Source organism: Aphelocoma coerulescens, chromosome 17 (genome assembly GCF_041296385.1).
Source record: "Aphelocoma coerulescens isolate FSJ_1873_10779 chromosome 17, UR_Acoe_1.0, whole genome shotgun sequence".
In the NCBI taxonomy this organism is placed as follows: Eukaryota; Metazoa; Chordata; class Aves; order Passeriformes; family Corvidae; genus Aphelocoma; species Aphelocoma coerulescens.
Window position 1 is genome coordinate 5630321 of NC_091030.1, and position 16872 is coordinate 5647192.

Genomic DNA, 16872 nt, shown 5'->3' on the forward strand with positions numbered 1-16872 from the left:
TTGCTGTACCTTTTCAGAAACCTTTGCAATACTTGATACACAGTAGAAATTCCTTAGTGATTCCATGGATTTTCTTAACTAAATGGTGCTGTGCAGGAAAAAGATTTGAGCTCTGCCTTATTATCCTATACTTGTATGAAGTCTCCTGCCACTAGTTTTCTGAAATGGAGTATTTTCTTTGGAATATGTGGCTTTGCAAGCAGATGCTTTCCCTTCCTCCCCTGTACTCAAGGGGGCTGGATGGAGATGTGACAATAAAAGGAAGGTGACAGAATGCTGTGGTTCACTGTTCTTGCTGTTCCCACACAAACATCCTCCCAATAAGGGCAGTTATATAACTTCTGCAGTTCAAAGAATTTTAAGCCTTTTTGTAGCATTTATCTGTTTATTGTGTCTCAGTTTATTCAATGAACTTTTCCAAACTTTGCATGACATGGATCCCACTACCCAACAGTACTTAACACAGCTAACCAGCAAAACATGCAACACTACCAGGCTGTGTCAAAACTTGCACTCATACCCCAAGAGTTACCTGAATATTTTCAGTCTATGAATTTCTGAAATAATTTATTCCAAATCAGTAGTTCTTCTGGAGCTTTAGTTTCTTCTACTTAATGTGCCTTTAAGACAATGGACATCTCTTGATAAAACAATCAGAAACAAGGAGAACAGTATTCAGTAAGTCAACACTGAAAAAATCTAGAAGATACGAACCAGAAGGACATCACATTTTGGAACTTGTACTGTAAGAAAAGACTTTTTAAAGGAAAAACCTTGTAATGATTTTAGTGTTCTTTCAAGCACTTTAAAAATCAGCCTCATTCATCTGAATTTCAACTCTGTGTATCAGTAAGGATGCATTAAGTGGTTTATGAATCTCTCATCTCTTTCAGTGTGACAGTCTGCTCCTTGCAGCTGTATGCTGCTGAAGCTAGTGGGATATCCAGATTTAGATCCAGAATAGGTCAATCCCATCTTGTGAGGTACAGTCTTCAGCAGCACATGCTTATGCTTAATCTTTAATAGGCACTTTGCTTTGAGAGCCTTCCCCTTTGAGACAGAAGTGGAAAAGGGCCAGTCTCAAATACTTCAGTGGCACTACTTGTGCTTGAAGGCATTGCAGACATGGAAAAATAACTCATCCTCTGGCAACAGAGGCTGATTCAGTATGGGGGGAGGATTACTTTGGCAAAAGGAATATTTTTTTTCCATGTAAAAGGCTCCATAAATCCAGATGTTATTCCAGTAAGGTTTGTTCTTGTCTGTAGTATTTACACAATCACTTAGAGTTTGATAATACTGAGTATCCTCTTGCAGTTTTCAGTCTCATTGATACAGAGGAGTCACCAGAGCAGGGGTTTCTGCTTGCAGGTTTGTAGTGCTCCTATTCATGTTTTTAGGCTGTCTCCATTCAAGATTCTTCTAAAAGATCAACTAAATCCATGTAGATGATGTGAAAGTGGCAGTTCATACAATCACTGGCTGTGCAGGTGAGTTTCAGTTAAATTTTCCTCTTTTAAGGTTCATTATTAGGTATGAAATAGAAGCTTTGAAATAACATCCTTTCAGGGAAAAAAAAGCCAAAGCATTGGCTTATATCTTTTGTGAGACAAATTAGAATGATTTCTTCTTCCTTAAACAGCTTTAGTGCAAATTTCTTCATATATGTTCATCAAGGCACTTTGATCATGTCCCTTGCAATTATTTTCCTCTTAACAAAACAGGCCATCACACTCCTAATGCTTCTTGTTTATGGTGATGTCCCAGCAGACACATCTTGAAGGGTGTGAAATTTAAATGCAGAATTCCTACTGCAGAAATAGCACTACAATTCCTTATTACCATATGGTTTTACTAAATAAAAGTGTAGTCAGGAGCTTGGGTTCTGACAGATTGGTTGGAAGTAGATACTATGCTACCATTGTATGTTAATGTTTATATATAATCTTTTACTGTCTCAAGTTTGTCAACTGAACATGAAAACAGTATCATGAGATCATTCTCTCACACAATAAAGCTGGCACGAATTGGAGTAATATTTCAGTAAGAAATAACTCCCCAGAGTGGCAGAAAAGGTGCTGTGCTGTTACTGCAGGAACAGTGGCTGCCACTGTGCAGAAACACCTACAGGGTCCATGTGTACTCAGCTTTCTTCCTGTTTTTCAAGATTTCCTGCCTTGTTGAAGCAGAGTGATGTGAAAGAAGGGTGATTCTGCAGCTGTTTTTCCTTTGGCTTTTACAAGATTTTAACTGTGGGCCAGGAATGGAAGTATGTTCTGGAGTTCCTGATCAGAAACATCCTTTTTTGTCCACAGCTCAGGCATAACGTTGTGCACAAAAAGGCTGTTTCTGAAAGCAAGGTATAAAATCACATTGGGTTAATGTGTGTGTCCTGAAGGACATCAGGCATGTGGCCTTCTGGTTAGTAAACAGAGTCAGCATCTTTTTCTTTTCCTCAGCTCCAGAGAAAGGTACCATGGAGCAAGTGTACTGCCAAATGCATAGGAAATCCCTTCCCATCTCTGCAGATGTGAAGGTACATAAAGCCAAAGCTGGCAAAACTTACATGAGAAGAGTTTTGTAGAAGCTTTATGGGGAAAACGCTTTAGGCTGAGCTGGAAGATCAATGGTAGGACCATGGCAGGAAGCTTAACAAAAAGCCCAGTGCAAGAACAACAACAAAAATAACCTGAAACAGTAAAAATCACCTTAGTTTGTAGCACATCATATTCTGTTAAGAGGGTCAGTGTAAGAAAAAGGAGATCCCAGTATCCTGAACAAGGGGAAGGGAACATTCCTGTAAAGCCTGTACTGGCTGGAGTGCCTGGGATAAGTAGTGCAGTGTGCTCTAACGAGACTGGATCTGCTCTGGCTTAACTTCCTTCTCCCCTTGCTGAAGTTCAGTGATGAAGTTTTGCTGGAGCAGTAGAAAAATCTTCAGTCAAGTTTGGAAGATGCTCTTCAGGAGATGAAACCAGGAAAAAAACTTGGTCTTACAGTAGTTCTGTCATATAATAAACATTCCCTGCTTTTCCTGGATAAGAACTACCTTCCTCACCAAATGGATTTAGATACTGGTAAGGACTGTGCTTTCTCTATTCCCTTACAGTAATTTTCATAAAAGTCATATTTGAGTCCTCTTTGAGGACAGGAAGGTGCACTTTGCATTGATGGGAGAGGCCCTGTCAGTTCTGCTTTGGTTGAGACAGTGTTTCCTCTCACTACAGTCTGATATCTGCAGGGTGACTATTCTGTAACATCTTGCTGAAAACAAATGCTAGATATCTTCTTAGGTTCCAGGGCAAGCTGTTCTCTCAATCATTTTCTGAGGAACTGGGAGCTTCAGTGCATCAGGGATAGCCCATTTAACTGGGGGGGTTTCCCTCTTACAGTTTGGATTTGGGAGCTGCCTGGAGCAAGATCCTCATGTCTAGCAGTGCTTTCTCAAGATAATGTGCCATGCGGGCTGCGTTTGTGTCAGCACAGCTATTGAAGGCTGAAACTGCAAAGTTGATGTGTTCCTCCATAGGGTTGTAACAGACTCCGTAGCCATCTGGAACCACGGGACCAAAACACATCACACAATCTGTCTTGGCTGGGACCTGTGGAGACAATGTGATTAAAACCTTCTGACCAGTCAGAGAAAAATGAAGCTACCAAATGCAAACAACTCTGTCAACAGAGGAAACTCATCTCATTAAACTGCTCCAGAAGGGCCTTTGGTCAGCCTCACCTCCTACCACACACGAGCTGGATCCCACCATTTAGCAGCAATGTGTTTTCCTCTGTATTTGCAAAGGAGTGCTTCTCCCCAGGGTAAGCTTGTAGTAAGTCACAAGTAGACCTATTCAGTAAGAATCAGAGCACAGCACTTCACAAAGCTGTTCTGGCTGCTGACTTCATTGATCTCACTTGGATTTAGACACCAAACGCTCTTGGTGATCCTAGCTTTGGTTATGTTAGTGTTTTACATGTCTGTGAGGGACTGTGGCAGCTGTAAGATCAGATCTGTAGCTTTACGGGATTGGCAGCAAGCTTAGAAATTTCTGACCCCAATGTAGATGAGTTTCTAACAGAAAGAAACTGAAGAGAAATGTGGAGAAGGAAGGCATGAAAAGAAACAGAGCACTGCTGGCTCAGATGAGTTGTACCTGGCTGGTTGAGAGATTGAAGTGCATTGCAACAGCATAGGCTGTGTCCATGAAGAGCTCAGGCATGCTCACCAGGTCCTCGATTGCCTGGAGCTTCAGCCCCAAGAGGTGCCGGTCTATTGCATTGCCCCGTATGGCCTGGAGGGAAGGAAGGATGGACAGATGAAAGCCACGTCAGCAGCAAGTGAGCAAAACTATTTCTTTGGGTTAAAGAAAAGAACACTTCTAAAAAGTCTCTAAATGTTTAAAGTTAGAAGGAAACTAGATCTTGCCTTTAAGACCAATAGTCTTGTTCATAAGGACTGTGAAATTAAACATACCAGCAGAAACAATCTTACAGTTCCTGCCCGTGGACTCCCTCTGGTTTAAGCGCTTGCCATTCAACTTTGGCATTTATCAGCAACAATGATGGTAAGAAATGAAGCTGTTTTAATATTTGATTCTTTCCTTTAGGCCAGTCACAAGGGACACTTAACACACCAGCTAGAGAGGATTCAGTCTGTGGCTGTAGAGCACTGTCAGATCAGTCAGACCTTTGCAACACTAATAGCCACACTGCTGTGTCAGGAGCAAAAGGTGTTAAGGTCTTTCCCAGAACTCTCATTTGCTAGGTAAACCCCCAAGCCTGGCTGCACAGAGGACACTCACCATGTCTGTGTATTCCCTGTGGGCCTGTGTGGCTCTCCTCAGCAGGTCTGCTTTCTCCTGGTCCTGAGAACACACAGATCTGTTTAGGTTTTTTTGCTGAACGGAGAACCTAATTTTGGCTGTTCTCTAGGATGGAGGACATTTCTGCCTTGTGTGTCTGCATGAAACTAATTTTTATATTTACTAGAATTAATTTTTACATCATTTTGTTTGTCAGCATTACTTCATTCTGAATGGAGGTCATCCATCAGTAGGAGAACTTAGTTTGAGTAGCTGAACAGACTTACAGGGGACTTTCTGGTGGGCTAAGAAACATCCACATGATGTTTCCCAGGCTTTCAGTACATGTGAAGGAAAAGTTAAATTAAACCCCTGATGTGTAAAGATACTGCAAGCTATGGTATAGCTCAATATGGGGTGCAGTCCTCCATAGCTGAAACCAGATGACACAGGGTTAGCCAAATAAGTTTTTCTCTTTTCTGGATTCCTCTTACTTCACTTCTTTGAGATCCTCACCGATTTGTCAGGGCTGTCCATGGATTGCACAAACTTGAGGGAGTCCACAGAGGTGGAGCGAATGGTGTCGGTGCGGCCCAGGCGGAACATCCTCAGTGACGCGCTCTCGTACGTGGCACAGGCGTGGCCATACATCCTGGGACAGGGAGGAGAAAGCCATGCAAGTGAGTCTGTGCTAGAAGAGCCCTGTCTGTGCCACCTTTATCAAGCTCATGTGTTTGAGTCTGTCAGTGAGGAGGTTGAGGAATGACCTATGGGTGGTCTTACCTGAAGTATGCCAGCTGCAAGGCCAGCTGGATAAAAGCATCAGGGCTTATCTTTTCTGACTTGGGGAAACCTTTCCCAAATTGATGAAAGACCATGACTTTGATATCCAGATCTTCAACCATTCTACAAGGAAAGAAAAGAGGAACTGTTCCTTTGCTTGTTGCTCATTCTTGTAACACAGAGGAATGGATTTGCTTTCACAAGGCTCAGAGGGAACAGACCATCTGGATCTGACCTATGCAGGGACAGAGAGCTCCAGCACACGTGGATCTCTTTGGGCAGTACCACAGAGGTAAGAATTTTTGGTCACTGCTGAAAATCTTCACCAGGTTAGATGGTCATGTGTGTGTTCATACTGCAGTATTCTTAGCTGGATCCAGTAAAGCCTTGCTCTTTCTCAGCAAATGGGATCAATCAGTAATAACCCCTTTCCAGCACCTCTGACCTTATTCCTGGCAGTGCTTTTCAGCTCAGCTCAATGCTGTTGACCCCAGAAGTCACCGGGAAAACTCCCTGGCTGCAGTGGGGAAAGCCTCATTTAAACCACTGGCATGCTCCAAAGGGGGACATGAATTACTCTTTGGGTCACCCACCCACCTCTCCACTGCTTCATACTCACATGTTGAGGTTTTGCTTTGCCTTCTCTAAGTCGTTCTTGATTTCTGGGGTGATGTTAAACCGCAGCTTTTTGGGCATTGGCAGAGGAACCACGGAGGATTTGACCACCTCAGGTTTCTTCCTGCGCAGAGAAATGGTTCTGTTTGACCAGACCTTTGGCATGAGGCTCAGCTAGGAATGCCAGAGCCTGGACAGAAATGCACAGGAGATCTTCCCTAACAGTGACACTGGTCACAGCCCGACAAACCCCTCACAGTGCCAATAAGGGATCTCCAATGCTGAGGAAAAGCAGGGGCAGGACTCACGTGAACTCCACAATGTGATCCAGAAGAGCAACGATCGGTGGGCCTTCGGAGGGAGCATGCTCATATACGAGACCACAGGAGCCATCTTCAGCAATGATGAACTGGGAGAGAAGCACGAGAGGACAGCGTTGAAGACAGACAGGCAGCGTGTGAGGCATGAGATACCCGGAGGGACCTCAGTGTCTCCCTGTCTGTATCAGAGCCTGTCCTTGCACACTGAAAGGTCTCCTTTAGCAGGACAGCAGTGGAAGCCTTTCAGGAGGTGCAGAAGATCTGAGAGCACTGTTAAGAGTTCTGCAAAATTCCCTGGATAAGGGTGTGCCTGCCATATTGGTGTGCTCAGTGCTTTGGCAATACAGAGGTTCAATGGTTCTGATTTACTGAGATGCACTCCCAGTACAGGAGTAACATCACCACATGCTGGCTTACCCATTCTTTTCAATCAGCTGCAACATCTGAACTTTATCCCATTGGTGAAGAGTTCCAAATAGGAACAAACCAGCTGAAAACACTATGAAGAGTTCAGCAGGTACAAGGAGAGTCCTCTAAAGCACCATTGCTACAATCTGCAAGCCAGGATATACCAACTAATGAAGGAAAAGCTCCAACAGCAGCTGCTATTGAAGGATCTTGACAAGACTGAATGGAGAAGAGATCAGAGGGATGCTGTGGGGTGGCAGTTGCATGTTTCAAAATACAAAACAAAATGCCATTGGGCAGCTTCTGGCAGAACCAGGAAAAGTGACAAGCCTGGAGGAGATCCAAGGAACAGACCTCCCATCATTTGGGCTGCCTCTGAGCAGGTGAGGCATTGTTCACCGCAGGCAAAAAATTGATTTGTAAGGAACACAAAGACCTGCTGCACTGAATAAACTTGGGCAGAGGCAGAAAAGAAACAAGTCCCTGAGGCAGCAATGAATGCTGGTGACTGCAGCGGGAACCACAGGATCTCACGCTGTCAGACACCACTCCTTGTCTCCCTTGTTTTTCCACTCTCTTGACATGAGAACCTTGCCTGCAAAAGGTTCCTGGGATTTTTTTTGACTTTTTACTCTCAGGAAACATTTCCAGAGCCATCTCTTCAGCGCCTTTAGAGCATCAGCTCTTACCTGCAGGGTTTTGTCGAACCATCGGTTGCCGCTGTTCAAGCGGCTGCCGCCACCGTGCAGCATCTGCGCGGCCACGCGGCTTTTGTAGATGTCCTCGGACACCCGGGGCATGGGGGCATCCAGGCACACGGTGCAGATGCTCTTCTCAATCGCACGCACGGACTCCTTGTTGGTCTTATCTGTGAGAGAAATGAACCGTGAGTAAGAGAGGGAGTTGTGTCATTGGAAGGAGATTGAAATTTGAAAGAGTGGGTTTGAAGGACGCAGTGTTGGGTTCCCACTGTACCTCACTGGGGGTGTCCACAGCTATTAAAATTGCAGCCAGCTGGGTTGTTACAGGTGTGAACATGCTGCATTCACCCTCCTTTTTTCACTTTTCTTACATCCTCTCCATTGCAAGGCAACAAACTCTGGGATTTCACTACACTTCACACTTTGAATCTGTACCTTCCAACCCAAAAATTACAATAGATTGTAATGATTGCTTCTTTAAGGTGGAAAGCTCATGTTATGTGTCCAAAACAAGCTTCCAGAGGAAAGAACTGAGCAGAGCACAGTGGTGAGGTTTGTTGTTCAAGGATCAGCAGTGTTTAATAAACACTTGTGTATTAGGGGCTCTACAGACCTTTCAGGAGGTTGTTGTAGGCTTTTGCCCAGCTGTTTCGGTGATTGGTGGTGAGGATGCCAATAGGTTCTTTGTTTGTTTGGAGGGAGGTGTTCCAAATCTTCTCCAGCTGAATGAAGAGCTGGTCAGCAGTAAGGGGAGATCCATCACTGTTGTAAACATCCAGCTCAAAGAACTGAAGGTGAGAAGAGCAGGCAAGGACAGAGACAGAACATAAGAGAAGATCATTATTGTCCAACCCCAGAAACCAGGAACAGCTACTTTGAGAAGGTAAGACCTGGCCTAAGAACTTAGCTTGCAAGACCTTTGAAGGATGCTCAGAATTGAGAGACCCAAGTCCAGCTTCCCTTGCAGGGCATAAATACAGTCCTGGTTTTATGAAGCCATAGTAACAAGGGCCAATGAGGAATTCCTGTTTCTGAGACTAAGCTGCAGTGGGAGTGTTTGTTATCCAATTTCCTCTTTCAGTTTCCAATTGCAGACATGATCTTTGGGAGACAGGAATTGCAGGGACAAGAAACAGCAGAAGACAGCATTTTTCTGCCTCTAGTCTGTTGCTTACCCATGTCAATTCCGTCGCTAGCCAAAGGGGATAAAGGGAGCACGAACAAATCCCTGGTGAGGCAAAGCTTGTGGGCAGAGACTTTCTGTTATTCCCTTCCCTCTGGATAACAGCTAGTGAAAGGGACACCTGCATCTCAACAAATCTTGAAAGCCCAGCAGCTCCCCTACCTGGAAGTTGTGAACCACTGTGATGTGTCTGGACTGCTTTTTGCCTTTGGCGTAGTTGACAATGGAGTCCCGCTTGGGCCCGGGAATGCGGCAGGAGGAGAGGATCTGGTAGTACTGGTTCATGCAGAGGGGCTTCCCACCCATGTACTCCACTGGAAGGGTCTCACTGGAGACACAGCAAAGTAAGGAGGAAGGAGAGAGAAAACAGATTAGTGTGAGCAGGCCTGTGCTCCCCACATGGGGTACAGGCTCAGCCCTATAGCTGCACGCACGCACTCCCTCCCTGCCTCCCTCGCACAAAACCTAAAGGTGTTGGTGGCATAAAAAAAGGGCTGTCCTTCCCCATTCCTGTCAGCTTTCTTAGTACGGGCTACAAAAACTGTCTGTTTGCTGGCCTTTCATTTGGGAAGGGGAAAAAACTGTCCTTTCTGTGACACCAGAGAATCAGATCTCTGGACCTACTCTATGGCTGCAGGGCTGAGTGAAGAGTGTCTGATGTGCTGCTATGACTCACAAACTAGGCCAGGGCTCAATCACTCGTTTCTGCAGTCATATTCCAACTACCCTGAACCTTGTCTGACTGTTGGTGTTAGTAAGCATATTTTTGGACCTTAAATAAGGCATGTCCAGCAGAGATTTGCTGGTGACCAAAAGAAAAAGGGTAAGAGAGGAACAAATTTCTCTAGAGCTCATCCCATCTAGCTGGGAAATGAGAAACACCAGGAACCCAAAATAAGAGACTCAAATTCCTGCTGCCTGAGCTGTAGCTTGTTCTGTGAGCAAACAGAAGTGCAAAGCTCCATGGGACTGTCAGTTGTGCTTGCTCCCTCCAAGCATGTTTCACATGCCAATGAAAGCATTAAAGTAAACAATGTGAAGATGGAAGAGTAAGTTTGCTTTTTTCCAGTGGAGGGGACTGTGGCAGTGAGCAGTGCTGGCCATTACAGTATCTCTCTTCAAATATGTGCCGTCATCTCTTGCCTTTCTACGTGGAAGGGAGATCTATGGACAAGGCTCAGCCTCTCTCTGACAGTAAGGAAGCTGTGTGAGCTGTCAGGAGGGTCAGTAACTCACTTGTCAATCATGGACTTGAAATCCAGGATACCCTCGATCAGCTTGGCAGCAAACCTGGAAAAATACCAAAGGTAGCAAGCTGGAAAAATACCAAAGGTAGCAAGCTGAGATCAAGCACAGACTGTCTGGGGCTGAGGGACGAGCTGAGGAGGATTAGCAGAGCTGTTCTCTGCTCCTCAGAAATCTCAGCCTTTCTGCCAAGCCCCCATTGTGCCCATCTCTGGTTCACTGATACAGCCACTCTGGGCTGTGATTTGAGACTGCTGGATAGTCCTACCATGTGGCAATTTCTTTTTTAATGTGTCTTACTCTACAGCCAAGGAATTCTGGACAGCTTGCAAGAAAGCAGGATTCAGTCATGCATTAATGACCCTCTAACAGCAGCGTTTGCTACTGATGTGTTACGATTCTTTCACATCTGAGTTCTGATTCTCGGCTTTAAAACAGCACCAAGAGAAGGGGATTTCTGCCCTTCCCTGGCCAGGGGCCACCTTGGAGTTTCAAGCAAAGATGCAGCTCTTTCTCCCTGCATTCAAGACACCACTGCTGACTGAGTTCCTACCCCAGTGAACATCCTGCTGTTAACACAACTCCAGAGAACCTTCCTCTGGCATCGGGGGCTTGGAAACAAAGGCAGATGTGCCACATGTGGACACTGAGGTGTTGTGCTTACCAGGATCAACTCAAATGCTGCCAATGCCAGCTCCCAGCAGGGGTTGTGATGTGGCTTGTCAAACTGCTTAGCTGGGAGTGACAGATCAGCCTTCTCTGACATGGGAGCTCTCACCTCTCCATGAAGGAAGGAGGCAAGAGGCCACTGGGACAGGAGGTTGTGGTTGGCTGAGTTGAGGTGGTGCCAGCATTTGGCATTTGCAGGCAGTGTCCTTTAGATTAGCTCAGCCTACCCATCCCTAGGAAAGATCAGAGGGCACAACTCCAAGAACCTAAGGGTTCTGTTTAATGAGACATTCTGAAAAGCAGTTTTCAGTGAAAATTTCTCAGCGTTACTGCAGAACCTGAGGGAAACACCAGTGAGAGAGCCATTTCCAGAGAATGAACAGCCTGGAGTTTGGGCTCAAGGAGATGGGAGCGGTTGGTCAACTTGCTTTCAGCCAGCAGTTTTGACAGGTTAAGGGGTAGAAAAGCATCACTTTCCGAATTTGCCTTCTGCTTTTGGAAGCTTTAATTTCAAGCTGCACTGTCAAACTTCTTTGTGCAGCCACAAACTACCCAAACACACATTTAGATTGTATTTCACACAGGAGCCCACGTTTTTATGCAACTGCTGAATTCCACTGGTTGGGCATTGGCAGTTCTCCAGATTATTTGGAAAACTTAAGAGTGAATAATATGACAGCTTTCAAAGACGTTTGTGTACTCTTGCACTGTCGTAAGGCTTATTCTCTGCTGAGGTGTATCAGAGAGTGGGAGGGAAGATTTGTTCCCAGCCTCACTGATCCCCTGGCTGGTACTTTTCATCTGCCAGGGCAGTGCTGACTGGTAACTGTGGCAAAGGCAACTGTGTAAAGGTCAGTGCTAAAGTTTTGCAGGTGGATTCACCACACTCCTACCAGTGGTTAAAAATTAAAGGGAGCCCACGAGGACAAGAGGGCATGGCAGGGTCTGATTTCAAGGAAAAGCTCAGAGTGGAAAGGCTGGTCACTGTGAAGTTTCCCAAACCATAAATCACAAGTGAAATGACACAGTAGGGGACAGTTGCTGTCAAGCTCCCCCATCCCTATAAACTAGCAAACTCCAGAGGCATTTCTGGGTGATCTCCTTTACATGCCTGGGCTACTTTTTATGTCTCCTTTAACTGCACATACAATCATAGTGCCTCCAGTACATCCTCACAATGTCTCCAGCCAGTGATGGGACCATCAGTGAAGATCTGTACTTGAGCAAAGACCTAAATGTAGTTTTTCAGTCCCTATTTAATACCTGAACCACTGGACTCTTTGTTTTCTCCCGATTAAATATATGTAGTCTGGTGCAACCAGGAGTTTCCTTACAGCACAGACGGCTCAGACCTGGGAACCACATCGTAATTACTCTTTCCCAATCTGCCTTAATACCCTCATCCCTGTTCAGCACAGAAAGCTCATCCCACCTATAACCTAAGGGAAGGTAGAAAGGACTTTACCTGAGCTGACCTTGTCGATCCAGAAAATCCTGCTTAGGTAAAACCACACCTGGGCTGGAGTGGACCACAACTGGCAGGCGATATTCCAGGTAAGCTGTCTTCAGCCACCAGTCTGAGAGCTGGGATGGAGAAAGAAAACATGCAGGGAACTGCTGCTGTCCAACCCAAGCCTGGCTGATGGGTCTCAGCATCCTTCCCCCAGTTCTGTCCCACACTTTGCAAACAAAGTGTGTGGGGTTTGTGCTATGCACATGGAAGGGGAGAGGAGGATTTGAGCAAGGCATGGGGGGCTTTTCGTGCAGGGCTTAGCAGAGGGTTTCCTTCAACTTCTTGGGGCAGCTGTGTGATGCAGACAGGTTCAAGGCTTCAGCAGCTACAGGCAGGGCCAGTGACTCCCTGTTCTGCCATAATCTCTCTGCTCACCCAAGTCCTGGTGTGGAGTTTGCACAGCTTGGGGAGATCAGCAGCAAACTGGTCACGAAGGTGATGCCATTAAAGCACAGGTGCCAGTGGATGCAGCTATGACAGGGGAGAGGTGCACATCAGCCCTCCACCCTCCCTAATCGGAGCTGGGGACAGAGCCCTGACCTACCCAGTTCTCTGTTTTCCTGGCTCTTCTCTCCAAGCCTTTCTGCAGCCTCTCCCCAACACCTCCCGGCTTGCGGAACTCAGCCACCAGCTCCTGTGTGTGGCTCAGCTCCTCGGGGCTGATGATGGGCTGCAGGGCCAGCAGGTACCGATCCAGTGTCTGCTGGAGTGGTGGCACGGGCAGGTGGGGCAGCGCTTCCTGGTGGAGCTGGAATCTGCCCGGGATCTTGTCTAGAGCTGTCGGCTTCAGCAGGCCACAGGGCCTGGCCTGCAAAGCACAGAGCAAATGTCGAGACAAAACTTTCCCCAAGGTAGCAAACAACCTGGATCTAGGAGTCTCCATCCCAGCCTCTCTGTGGGCACATGGGTGTCCCCAGCCTGGGAGCAGAGCACAGCTGTGTGCTGGAGAGAGTGCAGGACATCCAGGAAAGCTGCAAAAGAGAAAGTCCATCTCCCAAGATACCAATTCTCAGCTCCTCAGAGAAATAGCTGCTGGGATAATGACACACGTCCCCACTCTCTGGACACCTTCCAGCTGAGAGTCTCCATGTGATGGACAAAGTCAAACCCTCCCATCCCATGGTAAGTGGGAACAAAGTTGTGAAAGAAATAAGCATCTTATGTACTATCAGAAACTTTCATTATTTCTTACAACAGCATAAGGCTAAAAAGTTAAGCAGAATCCTTGTGCCAAACCGAACTACCCTTTTGGCTTTGAGGAGGCAGAATTTAGCTAAGTTTGGGGCAGGATTAAAATGCCTCTTCTCTGCCTGTTCAGGAAACTGGGGCTGATGCCAACAGGCTCCTGGCATCCAGTTGGGTCACATGGGAGCAAAAGCCTTAGAAAGTACCAACCACCTCCCTGGCTGGAGAAATAAAACAGAGCAAACCCCAGTGCTTGCCCGGAAATCAACTCACCAGTTTTCCCCAAAAAGAGTAACAACATCCTTTTGAATGAACAGGGTTGGACATTCTTCAACTTGAAGATGTTTCAATAGTACTCTCAAGGTTTCTAGTTCCCTCTGCACCTCCCTCTCCAATGGATCTACTTAATCAGACACTCCTGCAGGACTCTGGACTTTGCATTGTCAGTATACTGAGGATGCAAAGCCACTGAGAACGTTCTCTTTGACTTCCAAAGCAGTGAGAAAATAGCTGTCCCCACACCTCCTCCCATCAGTTAAGCACAGAGAAGAAAGAGCTAAATCTACAAGGTGACAAAGCCCCCCACAGAAACTGCCCTGTGCTCTTTGTGGAACCTGGCAAGAGCTGTGAGATTGAGGTTTGGAGAAGGAATGAGAAAAACAACAGGAGGAGGAATTTTTGAAGCATGAAAAAAGAGTGGGACTGGGAAGAAAAGAAGGGTGTTGATCACAGCAGTGTAGGCATACTGTACCTTCTCTGCTTGCTTCTGCTTCCTATCCATGGCTGGTAGGACAGAAAAGACCGTAAACCACTCCCTCGGCCTCTCTGGGTCTCCTCTTCCACCTGACAATGTGCTGCCCATGCAGGGCGTCACCTCATTAGCCAACTGCCACATGACTGCTCCGATCAGAGGGCTCAAGGGCTCGCACAGCCCTGGCAGGGGACGGGGACTTATGAGCCCATTGGGTTGCGACAACTGCCCTGAAGGTGCCTCTCTGGGCAGCCCTGACTGTCAGTGGCTCTGACCAGTGGTGCTGATCAATACCTGGGCAGAGCCTCTCTCTGATTAAGCTCTGGGCTCCAGCCAGGGCAGAAGTGCTGGGGGAGGTGCTGGGGATGTTGTTCCCTCAGCCTTTGCCAGGACCACAAAACTACCATGGCTGTTGGGAGACACACCTGGATAATAAGGCAGGAGAGACCCCAGTTTATGTCCTGGAGATGGCACCAGGGGCAGTATCTCAACTGCCCTCACTCCCCATGCATGTGTGGTCATTACTGCAAGCTGAGACTTTGGGGAGTTCTGGGTTGTCAACTCTTAAAAGAAAAATCAACCAAAAAGTATCTCCACAGCAGGGCAATAAGAGTGCCATGCAGTCACAAGGAATCTCAACCCCTTCTTCGTGTCTGTCTAATGAATTGAGGGGTAGATGAGTGCGTTCTGCACAGGTTGAATATATGATGATTCCAAACAAACAGCTGTAGATTTTCTATGGCGTAACAATGAAAATCCAAAAACAAACGCAGGGAAGCCACTGAATGTTAAAATGTGGAATGCATTTTTATCTTCCCTCTTTGCTGTCCCCTGCTTGTTTGGTTTGCAGTTAAACTCAACGATTTGGTGGGAGAAGGAACAGTGATATGAGCCGAGGAGGCAGCTAACAGCAAACAGAGGGAACAGCCTGCCCCTCCCCACAAGCAGCAGGAAGACCAACACCAGTGGAGCAGGGTGTGCAGAGAGGGCCAGCCCAGGGGCTGGCATCGCTGCCGAGCCACGTTCCAACACAGCAAAGGACCTTTTCCAGAGCCTGCAAAGCCGGTGGGAAAGGAAATCCACCTGATGGGGAGCAGGAGGAATTTCATAGCTGATTCTCAGCACAGCCACAGCATTGAGTGTTAGGATGTCAGAGGCTTGTCTTTTATTTTTAAATCAGAAGCTGGAGTACCCCTTAAGCCCAGAGACAACTGGCTCTGCCTGATCCCTCAGTAACTCTGGGAATGGATCCACACTGTAGCTGCTGTCCCGCTGCTCTGTCTCCTCCTCTCAGGACCTGTAAGGGACTGCTCCCAGTGAGCAGCTCCCAAGCCTGACAGGGATCTGACAGCTCTGTCGCGTGTGCAGGATGGGCACGTTGGGAGCCAACGATGCCGTCTGCCTGGGCTTCCCTGGCCCCTCCCTGTCCAGCAGCCACCTTTCTGCTGTGCAGCCCCAACTGGACATCTCAGTACAAGAAAGACAAGGTACTGCTGGAGAGGGTCCAGCGAAGGACATAAAGATAATTACGGGACTTGAGCATCTCTCATATGAGGAGAGTGAGAGACTGTGGGAGTTGAGCCTGTTTAATTTGAAGAAGAGGAGGCTGAGAGGGAATCTCAATGCATATAAATATCACCAAGGTGGGTGTCAAGATGGTTGTGCCAGACTCTTCAGTGGTACCCAGTGACAAGAGGGGGAGGAAGGGCCATAAACTAAAACACAGGAAGTCTGTCCTCAACATGTGGAATAACTTTTTTACCTTGGGGATGGCAGAGCACTGTGCTCAGGGAGGGCGTGGAGTCTCCCTCTCTGGAGATATTGCAAACCCACCTGGACACGTTTCTGTGTCACCTGCTCCAGGTGACCCCTGGCAGGGGGGGTTGGACTGCATGATCTCCAGAGATCCATTCTAACCTTAACAATTTGCGATTCTGTCATCTCCATCCCGGACAGCTTCAGCGCGCACGCTGCCGCCAGGCACGGGAAGACACCAGCGGGCCTGCGGGACTGACTTCGGCAGGGTCCCTGCCCCGCTCCCGGGGAAGGTGGCACCGAGCCCATCCGAACCACCCGCCCGTCCCTGACCGGGGACCCGGGCTTGTGCCCCAGGCTGGGGCGCGGGGCCACACTCGACAGTGGCACCGCCGGGAGCCACCGCCTACCCTGCCCCAGCTGAAGGTCCCGCACGGACCCGGGCCTGCCCTCCCGCCCTGTGCCCCGCCCGGCGCAGGGACCCTCGACCCGCTCGGCCGCCACCTCACGCCCCGTCCCCGGCCGGTCCTGGCGGAGCCGCCCCTCCCGATGTCGCTCTTACCGCAGCCCTGGCCACCCAGGCGAGCATGGCCCCACGCCCCGGCCCCCGGGCCCGTCGCAAGGACACCCCGGCCGCACCGGGCGCCGCCGCTCCACCGCCCCGGGGCGGGGCCGCCCCGCCGCCATCCTGGAGTAGGGCGAAGCCCGCCCTGCCATCTTTGAGAAGGGCAGAGTGATGCTTTGAGCGGAGGGCGCGCCGCGACCGGTGTCGGAGCTGTATTACAGCTCCTTTCTCCGCTGCCTTCTCCCGGAGGCGGTGAGGGGGATCCTCCCGCTCGCCTCTCCGCGCCTCCGCTCCCTCCGCGCGCACCCGTCCCGCCGCTGTGCGGGCAGCGGAGGCCGCGCCCTGCACAAACATGGCGGCGTGAGCACGACGGTGGCCGG

At 48.2% G+C, this 16872-nt stretch overlaps 1 protein-coding gene across 3 annotated transcripts; it reads right to left on the reverse strand.

Moving 5' to 3' along the window:
* Nucleotides 1-550: 550 nt before the first annotated feature.
* CRAT (carnitine O-acetyltransferase) lies at nt 551-16871 on the reverse strand. 3 transcript variants are annotated; one of them, XM_069031650.1, is made up of 15 exons: nt 16490-16659; nt 14173-14275; nt 12781-13044; nt 12189-12307; nt 10046-10099; nt 8972-9137; nt 8240-8414; nt 7615-7793; nt 6506-6606; nt 6202-6321; nt 5583-5705; nt 5316-5451; nt 4800-4862; nt 4152-4289; nt 551-3602 (listed from the first exon to the last, which is right to left on the reverse strand). In XM_069031650.1, the coding sequence occupies exons 1-15, from the start codon at nt 16642-16644 to the stop codon at nt 3387-3389; spliced, it is 2112 nt and encodes a 703-aa protein (XP_068887751.1). In that variant the 5' UTR covers nt 16645-16659; the 3' UTR covers nt 551-3386. The 3 variants fall into 3 exon arrangements, with proteins under 3 accessions (XP_068887751.1, XP_068887750.1, XP_068887752.1); XM_069031649.1 differs by lacking the exon at nt 14173-14275 and having other exon boundaries at nt 16490-16871; XM_069031651.1 differs by lacking the exon at nt 16490-16659 and having other exon boundaries at nt 14173-16242.
* Nucleotide 16872: the final 1 nt, after the last annotated feature.